This window comes from Oncorhynchus masou, chromosome 2 (genome assembly GCF_036934945.1).
Source record: "Oncorhynchus masou masou isolate Uvic2021 chromosome 2, UVic_Omas_1.1, whole genome shotgun sequence".
NCBI classification, from domain to species: Eukaryota; Metazoa; Chordata; class Actinopteri; order Salmoniformes; family Salmonidae; genus Oncorhynchus; species Oncorhynchus masou.
This window is the reverse complement of record NC_088213.1, coordinates 29623885-29638113: the sequence shown is the minus strand read 5'-3', so window position 1 is coordinate 29638113 and position 14229 is coordinate 29623885. Positions and strand designations below refer to the sequence as shown.

At 42.0% G+C, this 14229-nt stretch overlaps 1 protein-coding gene across 1 annotated transcript; it reads right to left on the bottom strand.

The window, feature by feature from the left end:
* Positions 1–4004: 4004 nt before the first annotated feature.
* Positions 4005–7830, bottom strand: LOC135558392 (transcription factor Maf-like). The gene has a single exon (XM_064992168.1). It carries the CDS (start codon positions 7405–7407, stop codon positions 6436–6438), a length of 972 nt encoding a protein of 323 aa, XP_064848240.1. The 5' UTR covers positions 7408–7830; the 3' UTR covers positions 4005–6435.
* Between the last annotated feature and the right edge of the window lie 6399 nt (positions 7831–14229).

Genomic DNA, 14229 nt, shown 5'->3' with positions numbered 1-14229 from the left:
GAACGTGCGCAGGTAGCCTACAGGAGACTTTTGAAGTAGCCTAATCAGATTAAAACATTGTGACTGGTTATGTTTATGCCACCCATATGCCACCCATAAAAGGTAATACATTTTAAAAGTGAAATAACAAATATTTATACTACATTGACACGTTAGGTTGTAGGTCAAGGAATAGCCGCTTGAATCGGAAAATAGGCAGAACGTGTGTTGAGCTTTGTTGTCATTACACTATATAGAACGACCTGGGAGAATGATGATTGGCAACAGACAGCGCATCGGTATCAGAAGTAAAAATCCAGCCAAACTGTCCTGTACTGTGCCTGTACTGTACCTTATCATCTGTCGAGACACACAACTGATCCAAATGCAATGAAACGTTCAAATCACAGGACTTTTGCGCTGTTATTGAAATCACACGTTCATTGCAGTTTACAGCCTAGCGTGGAATTGTATTCACTTGAAAACAATAATGCAAATATGAATTGCATTGTGGTGTTGTAAGCTCGTCTAGGTAGGATAATTGTATTGTCCCTAAGGCCATACACATGTAATTAACTGTATAACAGATCTATTTATTTATAAAGTGAGGCAAGGCAGTGATTAAAAAGAAAATCCTTAAAAAAAATCTAATTAAAGTTGTACCCCTTGAAATAATACCAAACAACCTTTGTACAACACCTAGGGACCTCACAAAGTGATTTCAGCCTTTTGGTATTGTAGCGAACAGTGGGGCAGGAAATACAACTCGGGTCACTGGCGTGAAAGACAAACACCCTACGCAATGTGCCAATACGGTTAACCCACATGCTGGTAATTGTAATGGGGTGGCAGGTAGCCTAGTGGTTGGAGTGTTGGACTAGTAACCGAAAGGTTGCAAGATCAAATCCTGAGGTGACAAGGTAAAAATCTGTTGTTCTGCCCCTGAACAAGTTAACCCACTGTTCCTAGGCTGCCACTGACTTGCCTAGTTATACCAAGGTTTTCTACACTGCCCCCTCTGTACTCCCTGTGCTTCGACTACTCAGTCCCCTAGCACGTCCGAGCAGTTGGCCACCCTCCCACTTCTGAGACCAGTGTACCAAACGGCAGGACAAGGATGTGAAACCAGGTCACTGGTATGAACACCCTATGCATCATGCCAACTCACTTGGTAGGAATAGTGGCAGTCGCTCTTAGCAGTCACTCTTATCCTGAGCAATTAGTCAGCTCGAGATTCGAACCAGCAACCGTTCGGTTACTGGCCCAACACTCTTAACTGCGAGGCTACCTGCCACTCTCATCACGGCTTATATACTGAGGATTGTGACAGTATAATGGTTTTGGAATGACAGTCACAGGAACCAGGGAAACTGTTGAGCATGAAAAACCCAGCTGTGTTACAGTTCTTGACACAGTCAAATCGGTGCACCTACTAACATACTCCGTTCAAAGACACTTAAATCTTTTGTCTTGCCCATTCACCCTCTGAATTGGACACATACACAATCCATGTCTCAATTGTCTCAAGGTTTTAAAATCCTTCTTTAAACCATCTCCTCCCTTTCATCTACACTGATTGAAGTGAATTTAACAGATGACATCAATAAGGGATCATAGCTTTCACCCCGGTTCACCTGGTCAGTCTACGTCACGGAAAGAGCAGGTGTTCCCAATGTTCTGTAAAATCAGTATCTCTTACTTTAAGAAGTGTTAACTTCGGGCTGACTAATAGCATCTATTGAGTTGCAATGCCCGATAATTGAATATCCAAATCAACTTAAATGATCGACATAATGTGTTTTGCAGCAACACAATTAGAAAGGAAGGATACAGCTACATTTTCTTCTTTTATTGTTTGCGATTCACAAATTATTTTGATTCACATGATTTGATTCACCGCAATTTAACCAAACCACAACTCCTTCTACTACTACTACAATGGCGACGCACATCATTCAATTTGTCAAAATAATCATTTATAAAGAATAGTTTAATATGAATGAATTGAATCACTTTTTTTTTAAATGACTATTCTGAGAAATGTGGAGGGGCTGTCTGTTATATAGTCAATTAAATCTGTATGGCCTAAACAAGATAAATAGGGGATATTTTTTTACTGGGTGTCTCATGTCTATACTGTTCTTTAATGTGCAATGATGCACCTGACCTCTCCGCTGACTATCAGCTATCCCTCTATGTTCTTGTGGATTTCCGTAGAAAATTGGTGCAGATATCAATGACTTGATGTGTGGTATGATTGCTAGTTAACCTATTGCAGATCTGGACAAATGATTCACCTACCACTACTGTCACTATGGATAGCGGGCAGGATAGCGTTGACTGTATAGTAAGCGTGCAGAAAAGCGTAGTGCTTAAGGGAAGTACCAAAACACCTTTATAGTGGGGGCACATGCAACAAGATGAGGAAATGTGGCTGTATGGAAGAAATGATGTAGTAAAACCTGCAAAATGGGGAATGTAAACCACAGAAAAATGCACTACCCTCCTGTGTCCAACATAAAGAATCACACAACCCTCCCCAAAGTAAAACAATAAGTTACACAACACCAACCTCCCACCCCAGTACATTTCGAACTGTCCCTTATCAAGAGAAAAGAGACACCAACCACTATAAAGGTGATTTAAATGTTATGATAAGATGACCTCACCCCCGCTCATCCATGTTCAGAGTATGCATGCATGCACACACTCACACATACAGACACACACAAAACCTTCCATTCACCTCGAATAATGTGCACATTGCTGCATTGGTGTGCTGCTAAAAATGAAAAGGAAAGAAAGAGTGAGATTGAATCCCTGAAATGCTGTCTTATTCACACCATCACATTTCTGTCCTCATTAACCAATTGTTGTAGAACACTAAAACAAAACGCCCTCCTTCATTTTCCTACGTCTCTTGGACAGTTTGACATGACAAACACATTAAGAGGGGTCTTCAGTTACTGTCCCCTCGGGGACACTAAGATTAAGATCCATCCTCAGAAGAGGTCTCAAAGGTCATAAGGTAAACGCCAAACCAACAGCGGGTTGGGAGAAGCGCCACTGTGCCTCATCTGCCCACGCCTACCCTAGTGACTCATTATGCATCGCCCTGGCTCATCACATGCACTACAGAGCCCTCTTCGCCTGCTGGGTGTACCCCTGTCTTTCGGAGCATGGTCTGTTCTCTGTTCTAGGCCAAATGCAAGGGGGAGGAGGGCAGGGACGAGAGAACGGTGAAAAGGGGTAGATAGAATACACACATACACACACGCACACGCACACACACACACACACACACACACACACACACACACACACACACACACACACACACACACACACACACACACACACACACACACACACACACACACAGATAGCTATAGAAACACAGGAACATACAAGTATAGTCTCACAAAAATAGTCACACACACATACAGGCACGGATTTCGCATATAAACATAGACATGTGCACACACACACACACACACACACACACACACACACACACACACACACACACACACACACACACACACACACACACACACACACACACACACACACACACACACATGAATGCAAGGACATATTTCCATTGCCCCACTAACATGTGGAACTACAACAAGTCCAGATGTTCCCATAAATGTCCAAAAATGTTAGTTTTGCATGAAAGCACAACAAAAAGTAAGCTCACCTTGTTATGTATCATTCAAATTGAGGATGAAATGCAACACTTCAGTTTTAATAAAACGTGTAATCATAATGTACGCTACTGGCATTGTACTAAGCTTTACATCCTATGACATGAATGAAAGATTGATATTGAGAAGAATTATGGAATGTAAATACATACCCAGGGGACTTGATCCATGGCAGATAACATTGACTCTTACCTCAAATATACCTTTCATTTTGTTCATTCAATTTGAGGGATTATTTTTTATTTTTTTACATGAAATGGTATTTAGTTCAAACAAATATTGAACAGTGAAACAAAGTCTAATTAGTAACGAGACTGTCTATCTTACACCTTTATTTTTAAATAAAACATGAATAACTTTGTAGTAATACCATTACTACTGACCTGAAAAGATGCTCACAGAAATGTTAAGGTGCATCACTTCCAAATGGATTTTTATCTCTAACAAAAGTACAACGTCTATGTATTTTCAAAGTTAAATTGTGTTCCACATTTAAGATGTTGTTTGAGGTTTTGAATGAGGCTAATATTAGACAGGGTTGCTACCTAGACAACCAAATTGTTACTGATGTGATTATCTGGCATGTGTCATGCCTCCTTCCATCTGCACAGATGAAGACAAATCCCACAGACTAGAACAGCTCCAGGAAAATTTGACGAAAACGGATGGATACCAATTCACATGTAGCGTAAATCAAGTCAATCCCCCAAATGTAACTTCTCGTGTCTATTCCCATTAACATGAACTACTCTGGTTTTGTTTGTGAAATCCACATTCCATCATTATCTCTGCAGGTCTATGTCAAGAGAAAATGGAGAAGCTTAATGAAAGGCCGATTACATACATTTATTGCATTTCATTTAATTGTAAGAAATGAACAAAAAGAGCACATATGAACATCACATAATATGGTTAGTGAGGGAAATAGTTTTGCACAGCAAAATATATAAGAGGAAAGTTTAATTAACATATGTCTGACAGATTTAATGATGAATGGTATCCCCCCATTTTGTACAAGCAGGGTGTCAATCCCTGTCTATTTAACAATGTCCAGACATTATTGATTATAATAATATTATTGCCTTGTAAATAATGAGTTTGTCTGAGCCAAAAATAATCTAGTACTGGTTGACAACAAACTATTAAAATTAAGTTATCCAGCAAAGCCAAAATGTATCTGTCTGCATTTTTGAATTAGCTTCATAGAGTTCCCATTCGGTGATATATTGCAGACTGCCTTTTAGTGCAATTCAGTCCAAAATACACGATTAAAATGCAGGGTTCACGCTGACTTAGGGCTGAAGTTTCTCCTTATTTAATACTTTGGTTTAAAATACAGTGAGTGGTAGGTGAAGACAAACACTACTACAGCTGTCAAACTACTGCTTAAACTGGAAGAACATGCTGCAAAAAGCGCTGCTTATGCATGGAAACAATACTGTTCAATTGTATAAATTGGAGCCGCCCCAACCTCTCCTACCCAATGACAGGAAAACAATTTAGTGCACAGGACTTTATGAAACCTACAGCTAAATGATCCTAATCATCTACATCACATTCTTCTTTAAATGTCAACTTGTAGCACATCCATGTTTTCCTTTAGACTTACAGAGTATAACAACTAATGTAGGTCTACATATACTTCAGTTATAATCCATAGCCTTCCAGGGTTGTCAAATGTATTTCTTTTTAAAAATAAACAAACTGCTTTTAAGCAACATACCGTTTAGTCCCATATAGGGATAGGTAATTCATTTTTAGAATAGTTGACGTCCTTTTTGCTCCCTCGCTACATGGATCCCCGCCGAACAACTGTATAGTTGTTGTTCACTGTATATAAATGGGCGCTTAGTCGTATCATTCAACACAGTTGAAAATACACGGAAAGGGGGGTGGTATAAGAGTCGTCACTTTTTTGTTGCTGTCCCAAAAAAGTGATCCGGTCATAAAACAAGGATGAATGCCATGCTGGAGTCATCCGATAAAAGTACATTTTCAAGCACAAAAGGAAAAGAAAACCCGTACATGTCCAGCATGCAGGCCAGTTCAATAACATATCTCTTTTAAAATAATGGATATTGTTCATTATGAGTAATAGTCTGTTTGTTGCTTAACACAAAATAGCAAGCATAACGCATGAGATGAGGTGGGGTATAATGGTAGGCTCGCAGTCCTCCGAGTTTGGCAGAACAAAAACAGAAAGGGAAAAAGGCCAAAAACGTCTTCTTACTGTAGATGGATGTAGTTTTTGACCGGTATTTGTATTTGTACACGGATTTCAAAGTCGAAAGGTGAAAAAGGCAAGTCGATGGACTTCCACCAAGGCGTATACTTAGTGCTTGCATGCACACATAGTATACAGCAACATTGTAAAGTTAAAACAACTTCAAAAAATAATAGATGATAGTTCATATTTAAAACACCGCAAGTCAAATGAACAACGTTGAAAAAGAGCTTGACAAAAATATGCATCAAATAATAAGTATGGTAGCAAAAAAAAAGATGATGGCAGGTTTCAGTTTCTACTCCAAAATGAAGTACAATTATGACAAAGTTCCATCTTTCTATTTCAAGCCCCAAAACTCAGACTTGAGCAAACCCCTGTTGTAAAAAAAAAAACTAAAACCGAAAAAAAGTTTGTTAATTTGTTTTCTTCGTCTAGTAAGCCCCATTACAAAAAAAAATCACAATGAAAACTTTTTAATGAGGGAACTGACAAACTCAGTTTTCATGATAATGTCGAGACTCACATGAAAAACTCCGGGGAGGAAGGGTTGTTGTCACTGCTGGATCCATTTTCTCTGAAGCCGTTGCTGATGAGCTTCTCATATTTTTCTTTGTATGCGTCCCTCTCCCGGGCCAGCCTGGAGATCTCCGCCTTGAGGTGGTCGACTTGCTGGACGAGCTGCGTCTTCTCGCCCTCCAGGACGTGCCGCTGCTGCACCCGCTTGTAGCGGCAGGACTGCGCATAGCCTCTGTTCTTTAGGGTCCTCCTCTTCTGTTTCAGCCGGATCACTTCTTCCTTGCTGACTCCCCGTAGCTGCCGGTTGAGCTCCCGCACCGACATGCCCACCAGCTGGTCGTCCGAAAACCGGTCGTCCAAATGTCCCATGTGTGGGTGGTTTCCTCCGGAGCTGCCGTTGGACGAGACACCGGGTGATTGGTGATGGTGGCCGCCGTTGTGGTGGTGATGGTGGTGGTGGGGACCCCCGTTCTGGGCTGCTGCGGCGGCGATAACTGCGGACACCACCGCCGCGGCAGAGCCCATCTCTTCCCCGCCCATGGTGCCTCCTCCTCCGGCTCCGCCGGCAAACTGCTGCCCTCTAGCATAGCCATCGAAGGACTGGAGCTGGTGACTGCTGTTGATCAGCGCCTCAACTGCGTCTTCGGGGCTGAAGCCCAGCGCCTCCGGATTCAACTGCGGTTGATAACCGGACATCCAGTAGAAATCCTCCAAGTGTGCCTTCTGTTCGCTCCCCGACCCCGGACTGGGCGACGAGAAGCTTGGAGAAGGGGGCACCGAGCTGCAAGGCGTGCTCATCGGTGTGGAAGACAAGGATCCCCCGGCAATAAGGCGGCTGCACTGGCTGATGTTGCGATCGGGCTCCACCGGCTCCTTTTTCACTTCAAACTTCATCAGATCGAAGTCATTAACATATTCCATGGCCAGGGGACTGGTGGGCAGGTCGGAGTTGCTCATTGCCAGTTCTGATGCCATCCTCTTGCTGCCGACAGTCCTCCAAAGGGGGTGAAGAGCAGCTGTCAAACTGGGTTGGTTTGGAAGAACGTGAGCCAGTTTGCTTTTTAAACGTATTTGTCTTAAAGTGAAAAAATAGGTTTTCAATGTCCTTTTTGCAGCGACGTGCTCCCAGCTGTAAATTAATAGTTTTCTTTTCAGAGTCTACTGCACATACGCACCAGAGCCGCGCTCGCGAGTTGTGGAGTCCTCTTTCAGCATGAGAAATTCGGCGAATTGGTATTTTTAACATTTAACACTTTACAGTTTCTTCATGGATAGGCCTACATTGCGTAAAGCGGAGAGGGTGAAATATCGAAGGAGAGGGGTAAATGTAGCCTCTCACTTGTAGGCGATTTTTTAGAAGGATCACACAGCAGATGAGTTTAAAAGCATTGCAGAGTTTTATAGCAGCCCTGACGTCAGATTGGAAATGGGAAATTGACTCGGACGAAGAGCCAATGGGCTCGCACAATCTATGGGCTAATTAACATATTAGTACAGAAACAAAACTTTTCTCAACTGTCAAAGGCGATCAGCTGACTGTCAGCTGCAACTCAACCTCTTAACTCTTTCGCCTCTCCATTTTAGGTATATTCATTTAATGGTAATTTGTTCTACCATTTGGATAAAAAATAACCATTACATTCTCTCAATGGGCTCATGGTGGGGAAAGGACAGTAGGCTGTGTGCACATTATGATTCAATTTAGTGTTGTTGCAAGTGGTACTGGTAACATTTTAATAATCCAAATGTAAATTACAATATGCAAATGATGAAGTTATTAAAGTGATAATATATATTATTAGTTGCTGTCATAAAATAAATGCGTAATAACGATGTTGTATGGTTGTAGGATTTATATTAGTTTCAAAAGTATCAAAACATAGTATTCATGATTTATGATGTGAAAATATTGGGGGATGGTTATGCACACGTTTTCACAGTTCGTGTTACTCGAAATTCGAAGTGGTCAAATCTACCAGTAGCCTAACCAAAATGCATAAGCAGCTTTACAATCATCTTAGTTACATGAACAACAGCGTTGGCTCATACAGTATTGATATGTGACAGAATACAGGAATACATACGATTCTGTGCTGAAGTTCTATGAAATAAAATTGCAAAGGATTTGTGGAGAGCAGACATACATCTGCCGTTGTAAAACTCAACAGTGCCACCTTTTGGGGACATTGAAGCACCGTTCTCCTAAATAAACTGCTTCATCTGAAAGAATCATTCACAGCAGAAGCAAAATTAGACCATTTCGCAAGAGACTATTTATTGAAAATAATAATACTCCAATGTATGTATAAGGTATGGTACATTTGTTTTAGAACGACTGTATGGATACATTGGCAGGGGAATAGCCAAATGTGGTGCATATTTCTGGCATATTCCGCATGTTTCACGTGTCAATTTAAAGTTATTTTGGGGGATAAAATATAGGCTACAACATTCCCCACTCCCATCAGCTGTATACACTAGATTATGTAGACATTTGTTACATAAGACAAGTAAACATGTACTTCCTACGAGGTCCTATGAAATCAGCATCCCCTCAAATAGGATGCTATAAAAAGCAGTGGTTACATGGAAGTCATTCAGTAATGAACTATGTGTTCCAACCAGGCGGAGATTAGCCTACGTGCACTACAGTGATATATGTATATATATAACAAACGTTATCTAAAGCAGTGATTCCGCGGGCCCTGCTCCAAAGTCATACATTAAACCACTCTATTTATTGTACATTGCACTTTATCTCGTAGGTTCAGAGGTCAGACATTTCCTCTAGTTTTAATGGGCTGCATGTCATGCGCAACTCACTTGTTGAAGTCTATTGCGCAGACGAACCAAAACTGCGCGCGCCAGTTAAAACATGTAGTTTTATACTACACTATCCAACCAAATTACCTCCCTACAACTATTTTAACAATGCTCACATCCTACCCTCATTTAGTCAGTCTAATCAGTGATATAATGCTCCGTTCACGACTTCTCGTAATTTCGTAAATACCAGCATACGAATGGGAAAAAATCCCCTTCAACGCCCCTCCAATTGACTGGTAATTACTAGAGTCAAAATCGTATAGGCCTATCATCCGCGTGCTCCAAGTTTTCCACTTGCATCTCTCTGACGTCATTTGTAAAAAAATTAAATAAATTCAAAAAAAGATCGCAAGCATGGCATCTTCTTTTTGATTTAGAATCTGCCTCATCTGGCGGACTCACTGAACACAGATGCTTTGTTTGTGAATTATGCCCGAGTGTTGGACTGTGCCCCTGGTTATCCACAATTTAAAATAACAAGAACAATGTACCATATGGTTTAATATGGTTATAAGGAATGTGAAATTATTTATACATTTACTTTTTGTACTTAAGTATATTTTTTGCAATTCCATTTACTTTTGATAGTATATACATAGTATATATTATAGTATATATTTGTATATACAAACCAAATACTTGTAGACTTCTACACAGGTAGTATTTTACTGGGTGACTTTCACTTCTACTTGAGTAATTTTCTATAAAGGTATTTGTTTTATTTTTTTACTTGGATACCTTTTCCACCACTGCATGTGTCCTTCGATAATTTAACACAATAGAGCTTCCTAGGTGTCACCCTCATCTCACACCCCTTGTCCCCTCATCTCTCTCTCCCCCTCTCTCTCTCTCTCTCTCTCTCTCTCCCTCTCTCTCTCCCTCTCTCTCTCCCTCTCTCTCCCTCTTTCTCTCTCTCTCCCTCTTTCTCTCTCTCTCTCTCTCTCTCTCTCCTCCCTCCCTCTCTCTCTCTCTCTCTCTCTCCCTCTCTCTCTCCTCTCTCTCTCCCTCTCTCTCTCTCTCCCTCTCCCTCTCTCTCTCTCTCTCTCTCTCTCTCTCTCTCTCTCTCTCTCTCTCTCTCTCTCTCTCTCTCTCTCTCTCTCTCTCTCTCTCTCTCTCTCTCTCTCTCTCCCTCTCATCACCATATTCTTCTTCCATTGCAAATCTACCATTCCAGTGTTTTACTTGCTATATTGTATTTACTTTTCCACCATGGCCTTTTTTGCCTTTACCTCCCTTATCTCACCTCATTTGCTCACATCGTATATAGACTTGTTTATACTGTATTATTGACTATATTTTTGTTTTGCTCCATGTGTAACTCTGTGTCGTTGTATGTGTCGAACTACTTATGCTTTATCTTGGCCAGGTCGCAATTGTAAATGAGAACTTGTTCTCAACTTGCCTACCTGGTTAAATAAAGGTGAAATAAAAAAAAAAATATTCTACTAATGTAGTCTTTGCTTCCAATGTATGAGAAAGCTCATTGTACAATAACCAGTTTGATGAGTGGAGATGCGTTTGAAGTAAATCAAATGCCATCCCTGATTAAGTTTAGCCACCTGATGACAACACTCAAGTGAAAGACCAATGATCTACAAACAGAATCACACACTGTGCCCTATCACACAGACTTTGGCAATACAGTGAAGTCAAATGTTACCTTCTGAACTTTGTTTATTGGCGATGAGTCAAGGGGTCAAAGGTGAGATTAAGTCCCCTAGCCCTGATAGCTGTGGGATCATGGTCAATGGAAAATCCCCCTGTTACTGTACTGTACCTTTCTAACTCATAATCACTATGACGACTGATTTGTCATTCAGGTGGCATGATGCTGATACCTACAGATCGTTCAAGATGAACAGAGCTTGTATATGTATACACAGGAATCATCACAAGGCTGAAATAGGTGACAGTATTTCATATAGCAATGCCCCCAAAACCTTCTTCAGTAGGATGTATTCCCCTGTCATTTGATAATGTTGTTATCGCTAACACACATATAAGTTCATTTTTATTAATGTTGTTATCTCTAACACAGATATAAGTTCATTTTTATTTCACATTAACAAAGGTTACCGTGCAGCTTTTGTTAGTAGGTCCAAGGCAGTGTGTACTCAAGGCAAGCAAGGACAAAGGTGTTGCTATTTAATCTCTTGAAAAGTAAAAAAAAAAAACATTGGTTATTACAAGTGGAGATAAAACCAGATAAGAACACAGCCCTGTAGATACCGTACAGGCATAGATCCAGACAAGGAGAGACGCGGAAACTTGGGTGGTTTTAGCTCTGTAGATTGTTGTCCACTGACTGGTTTTGAAAACAGAAGGTGTTCGTTTTTCACTTTTTCATTCAGGCAGTTTTATTTAGTGGTGTCTGTCTGTCTGTCTGTCTGTCTGTCTGTCTGTCTGTCTGTCTGTCTGTCTGTCTGTCTGTCTGTCTGTCTGTCTGTCTGTCTGTCTGTCTGTCTGTCTGTCTGTCCGTCCGTCGTCCGTCCGTCCGTCCGTCGTCCGTCCGTCCGACGGATGGACGGACAGACAGACAGACAGACACCACTAAATAAAACTGCCTGAATGAAAAAGTGAAAAACGAACACCTTCTGTCTGTCCGTCCGTCCGTCTGGCTGTCTGTGTGTGTGTGTGGATCTTGGTGGATCTTACATGATCACCTTATCAATGGACGGGAAAGTACAGTTATCCCAAAAACGACTTAAGTTGTACTTTAAAGTATTTTGACTTAAGTACTTTACACACAGACAGAGAGGGACAGAGGGAGACAGAGGGACAGAGGGAGACAGAGGGACAGAGAGATATAGAGAGGGACAGAAAGGGACAGAGGAACAGAGGGACAGAGAGATATAGAGAGGGACAGAGGGAGACAGAGGGACAGAGAGATATAGAGAGGGACAGAGGGAGACAGAGAGGGACAGAGGGAGACAGAGGGACAGAGAGATATAGAGAGGGACAGAAAGGGACAGAGAGATATAGAGGGAGACAGAGGGACAGAGAGATATAGAGAGTGACAGAGTGACAGAGAGATCTAGAGAGTGACAGAAAGGGACAGAGATGGACAGAGGGACAGAGAGACATAGAGAGGGACAGAAAGGGACAGAGAGAGACAGAGGGAGACAGAGGGACAGAGAGATATAGAGAGGGACAGAAAGGGACAGAGAGGGACAGAGGGACAGAGAGATATAGAGAGGGACAGAGGGAGACTGTCACACCCTGGCCATAGTTTACTTTGTATGTTTCTATGTTTTGATTGGTCAGGGTGTGATCTGAGTGGGCATTCTATGTTGGATGTCTTGTTTGTCTATTTCTGTGTTTGGCCTGATATGGTTCTCAATCAGGGGCAGGTGATTCTCTGATTGGGAACCATATTTAGGTAGCCTGGGTTTCACTGTGTGTTTGTGGGTGATTGTTCCTGTCTCTGTGTTTTGCACCAGATAGGGCTGTTTCGGTTTTCGTACGTTTGTTATTTTGTTAGTTTGTCGTGTATAGTTTCCGTATTAAATAAAATGAATCACAACTACGCTGCATTTTGGTCTGCTCATCCTTCCCACAACGAAAGCCGTGACAGAGACAGAGGGACAGAGAGATATAGAGAGGGACAGAAAGGGAGAGAGGGAGACAGAGGGACACAGGGACAGAGGGACACAGGGACAGAGGGACAGAGGGAGACAGAGGGACAGAGAGATATAGAGAGGGACATAGAGGGACAGAGAGGGACAGAGGGAGACAGAGGGACAGGGAGATATAGAGAGGGACAGAGAGGGACAGATAGGGACAGAGGGAGACAGAGGGACAGAGAGATATAGAGAGGGACAGAAAGGGACAGAGAGATATAGAGGGAGACAGAGGGACAGAGATATATAGAGAGGGACAGAGTGACAGAGAGATATAGAGAGTGACAGAAAGGGACAGAGAGGGACAGAGGGACAGAGAGATATAGAGAGGGACAGAAAGGGACAGAGAGAGACAGAGGGAGACAGAGGGACAGAGAGATATAGAGAGGGACAGAAAGGGACAGAGAGAGACAGAGGGAGACAGAGGGACAGAGAGATATAGAGAGGGGCAGAAAGGGACAGAGAGGGACAGAGGGAGACACAGGGACAGAGAGATATAGAGGGAGACAGAGGGACAGAGAGATATAGAGAGGGACAGAAAGGGACAGAGGGAGACAGAGGGACAGAGTGATATAGAGAGGGACAGAAAGGGACAGAGAGGGACAGAGGGACAGAGAGATATAGAGAGGGACAGAAAGGGACAGAGGGAGACAGAGGGACAGAGAGGGACAGAGAAGGTAGTCAGGAGGCACAACGATACGCAGGAGGTATTCTTAGAACAGAAGCTTGGTCTTAAGTGAGCCATCTTCTGTGAAGAGGATGTGGCGAGCAAACGCTAACACTATCTGACCACAGCAACAGCAGAGAGGAAGGGAGAGAGAAAGAGAGATTCAACTGTTCTTAATATCTTACTTAAATGCATACAATATTAGGTTAGTGAAATGGTTATTGATAGGATGCATAATGCATTCATGTTGAAAGGAGGAGACAGTAGACAATACCAGTACGCTGCGTCAGGTCTTTGACCAGTCGTTGACATAGTTATTGTCACTAATAGTGGGCAGCAAGACATTTTCATAGAGATTCAATCGTAAACAGCACAAAAGTCACAAAGAAGTGATGAGACTGATTGTGAAAGAGTAATTACACAAAATGTGTTATAACACTGTTTCAGAAAGCACTAACCCGCCAGCTACAAAACCGCTCCATACATGTGAAAACAGATAGTTATCCTGTTCCCTGATGCTTCGCGTTGGCCTGAACCTGAGTCCAGATGCTCTTGGTCAGTGTGCGCAGTGGGTTATTGTGCAGGACAGTAGTGAATTCTTGCCTGTATCGGATTGGAGACCATACTTATATATTCAGTATATAATAATAAGAATATATATGCCATTTGGCAGATGTAATTGCA

Excerpts from the sequence above, each read along its gene's own strand:
- LOC135558392 (XM_064992168.1), bottom strand. The coding sequence starts at position 7,407 with ATGGCATCAGAACTGGCAATGAGCAACTCCGACCTGCCCACCAGTCCC.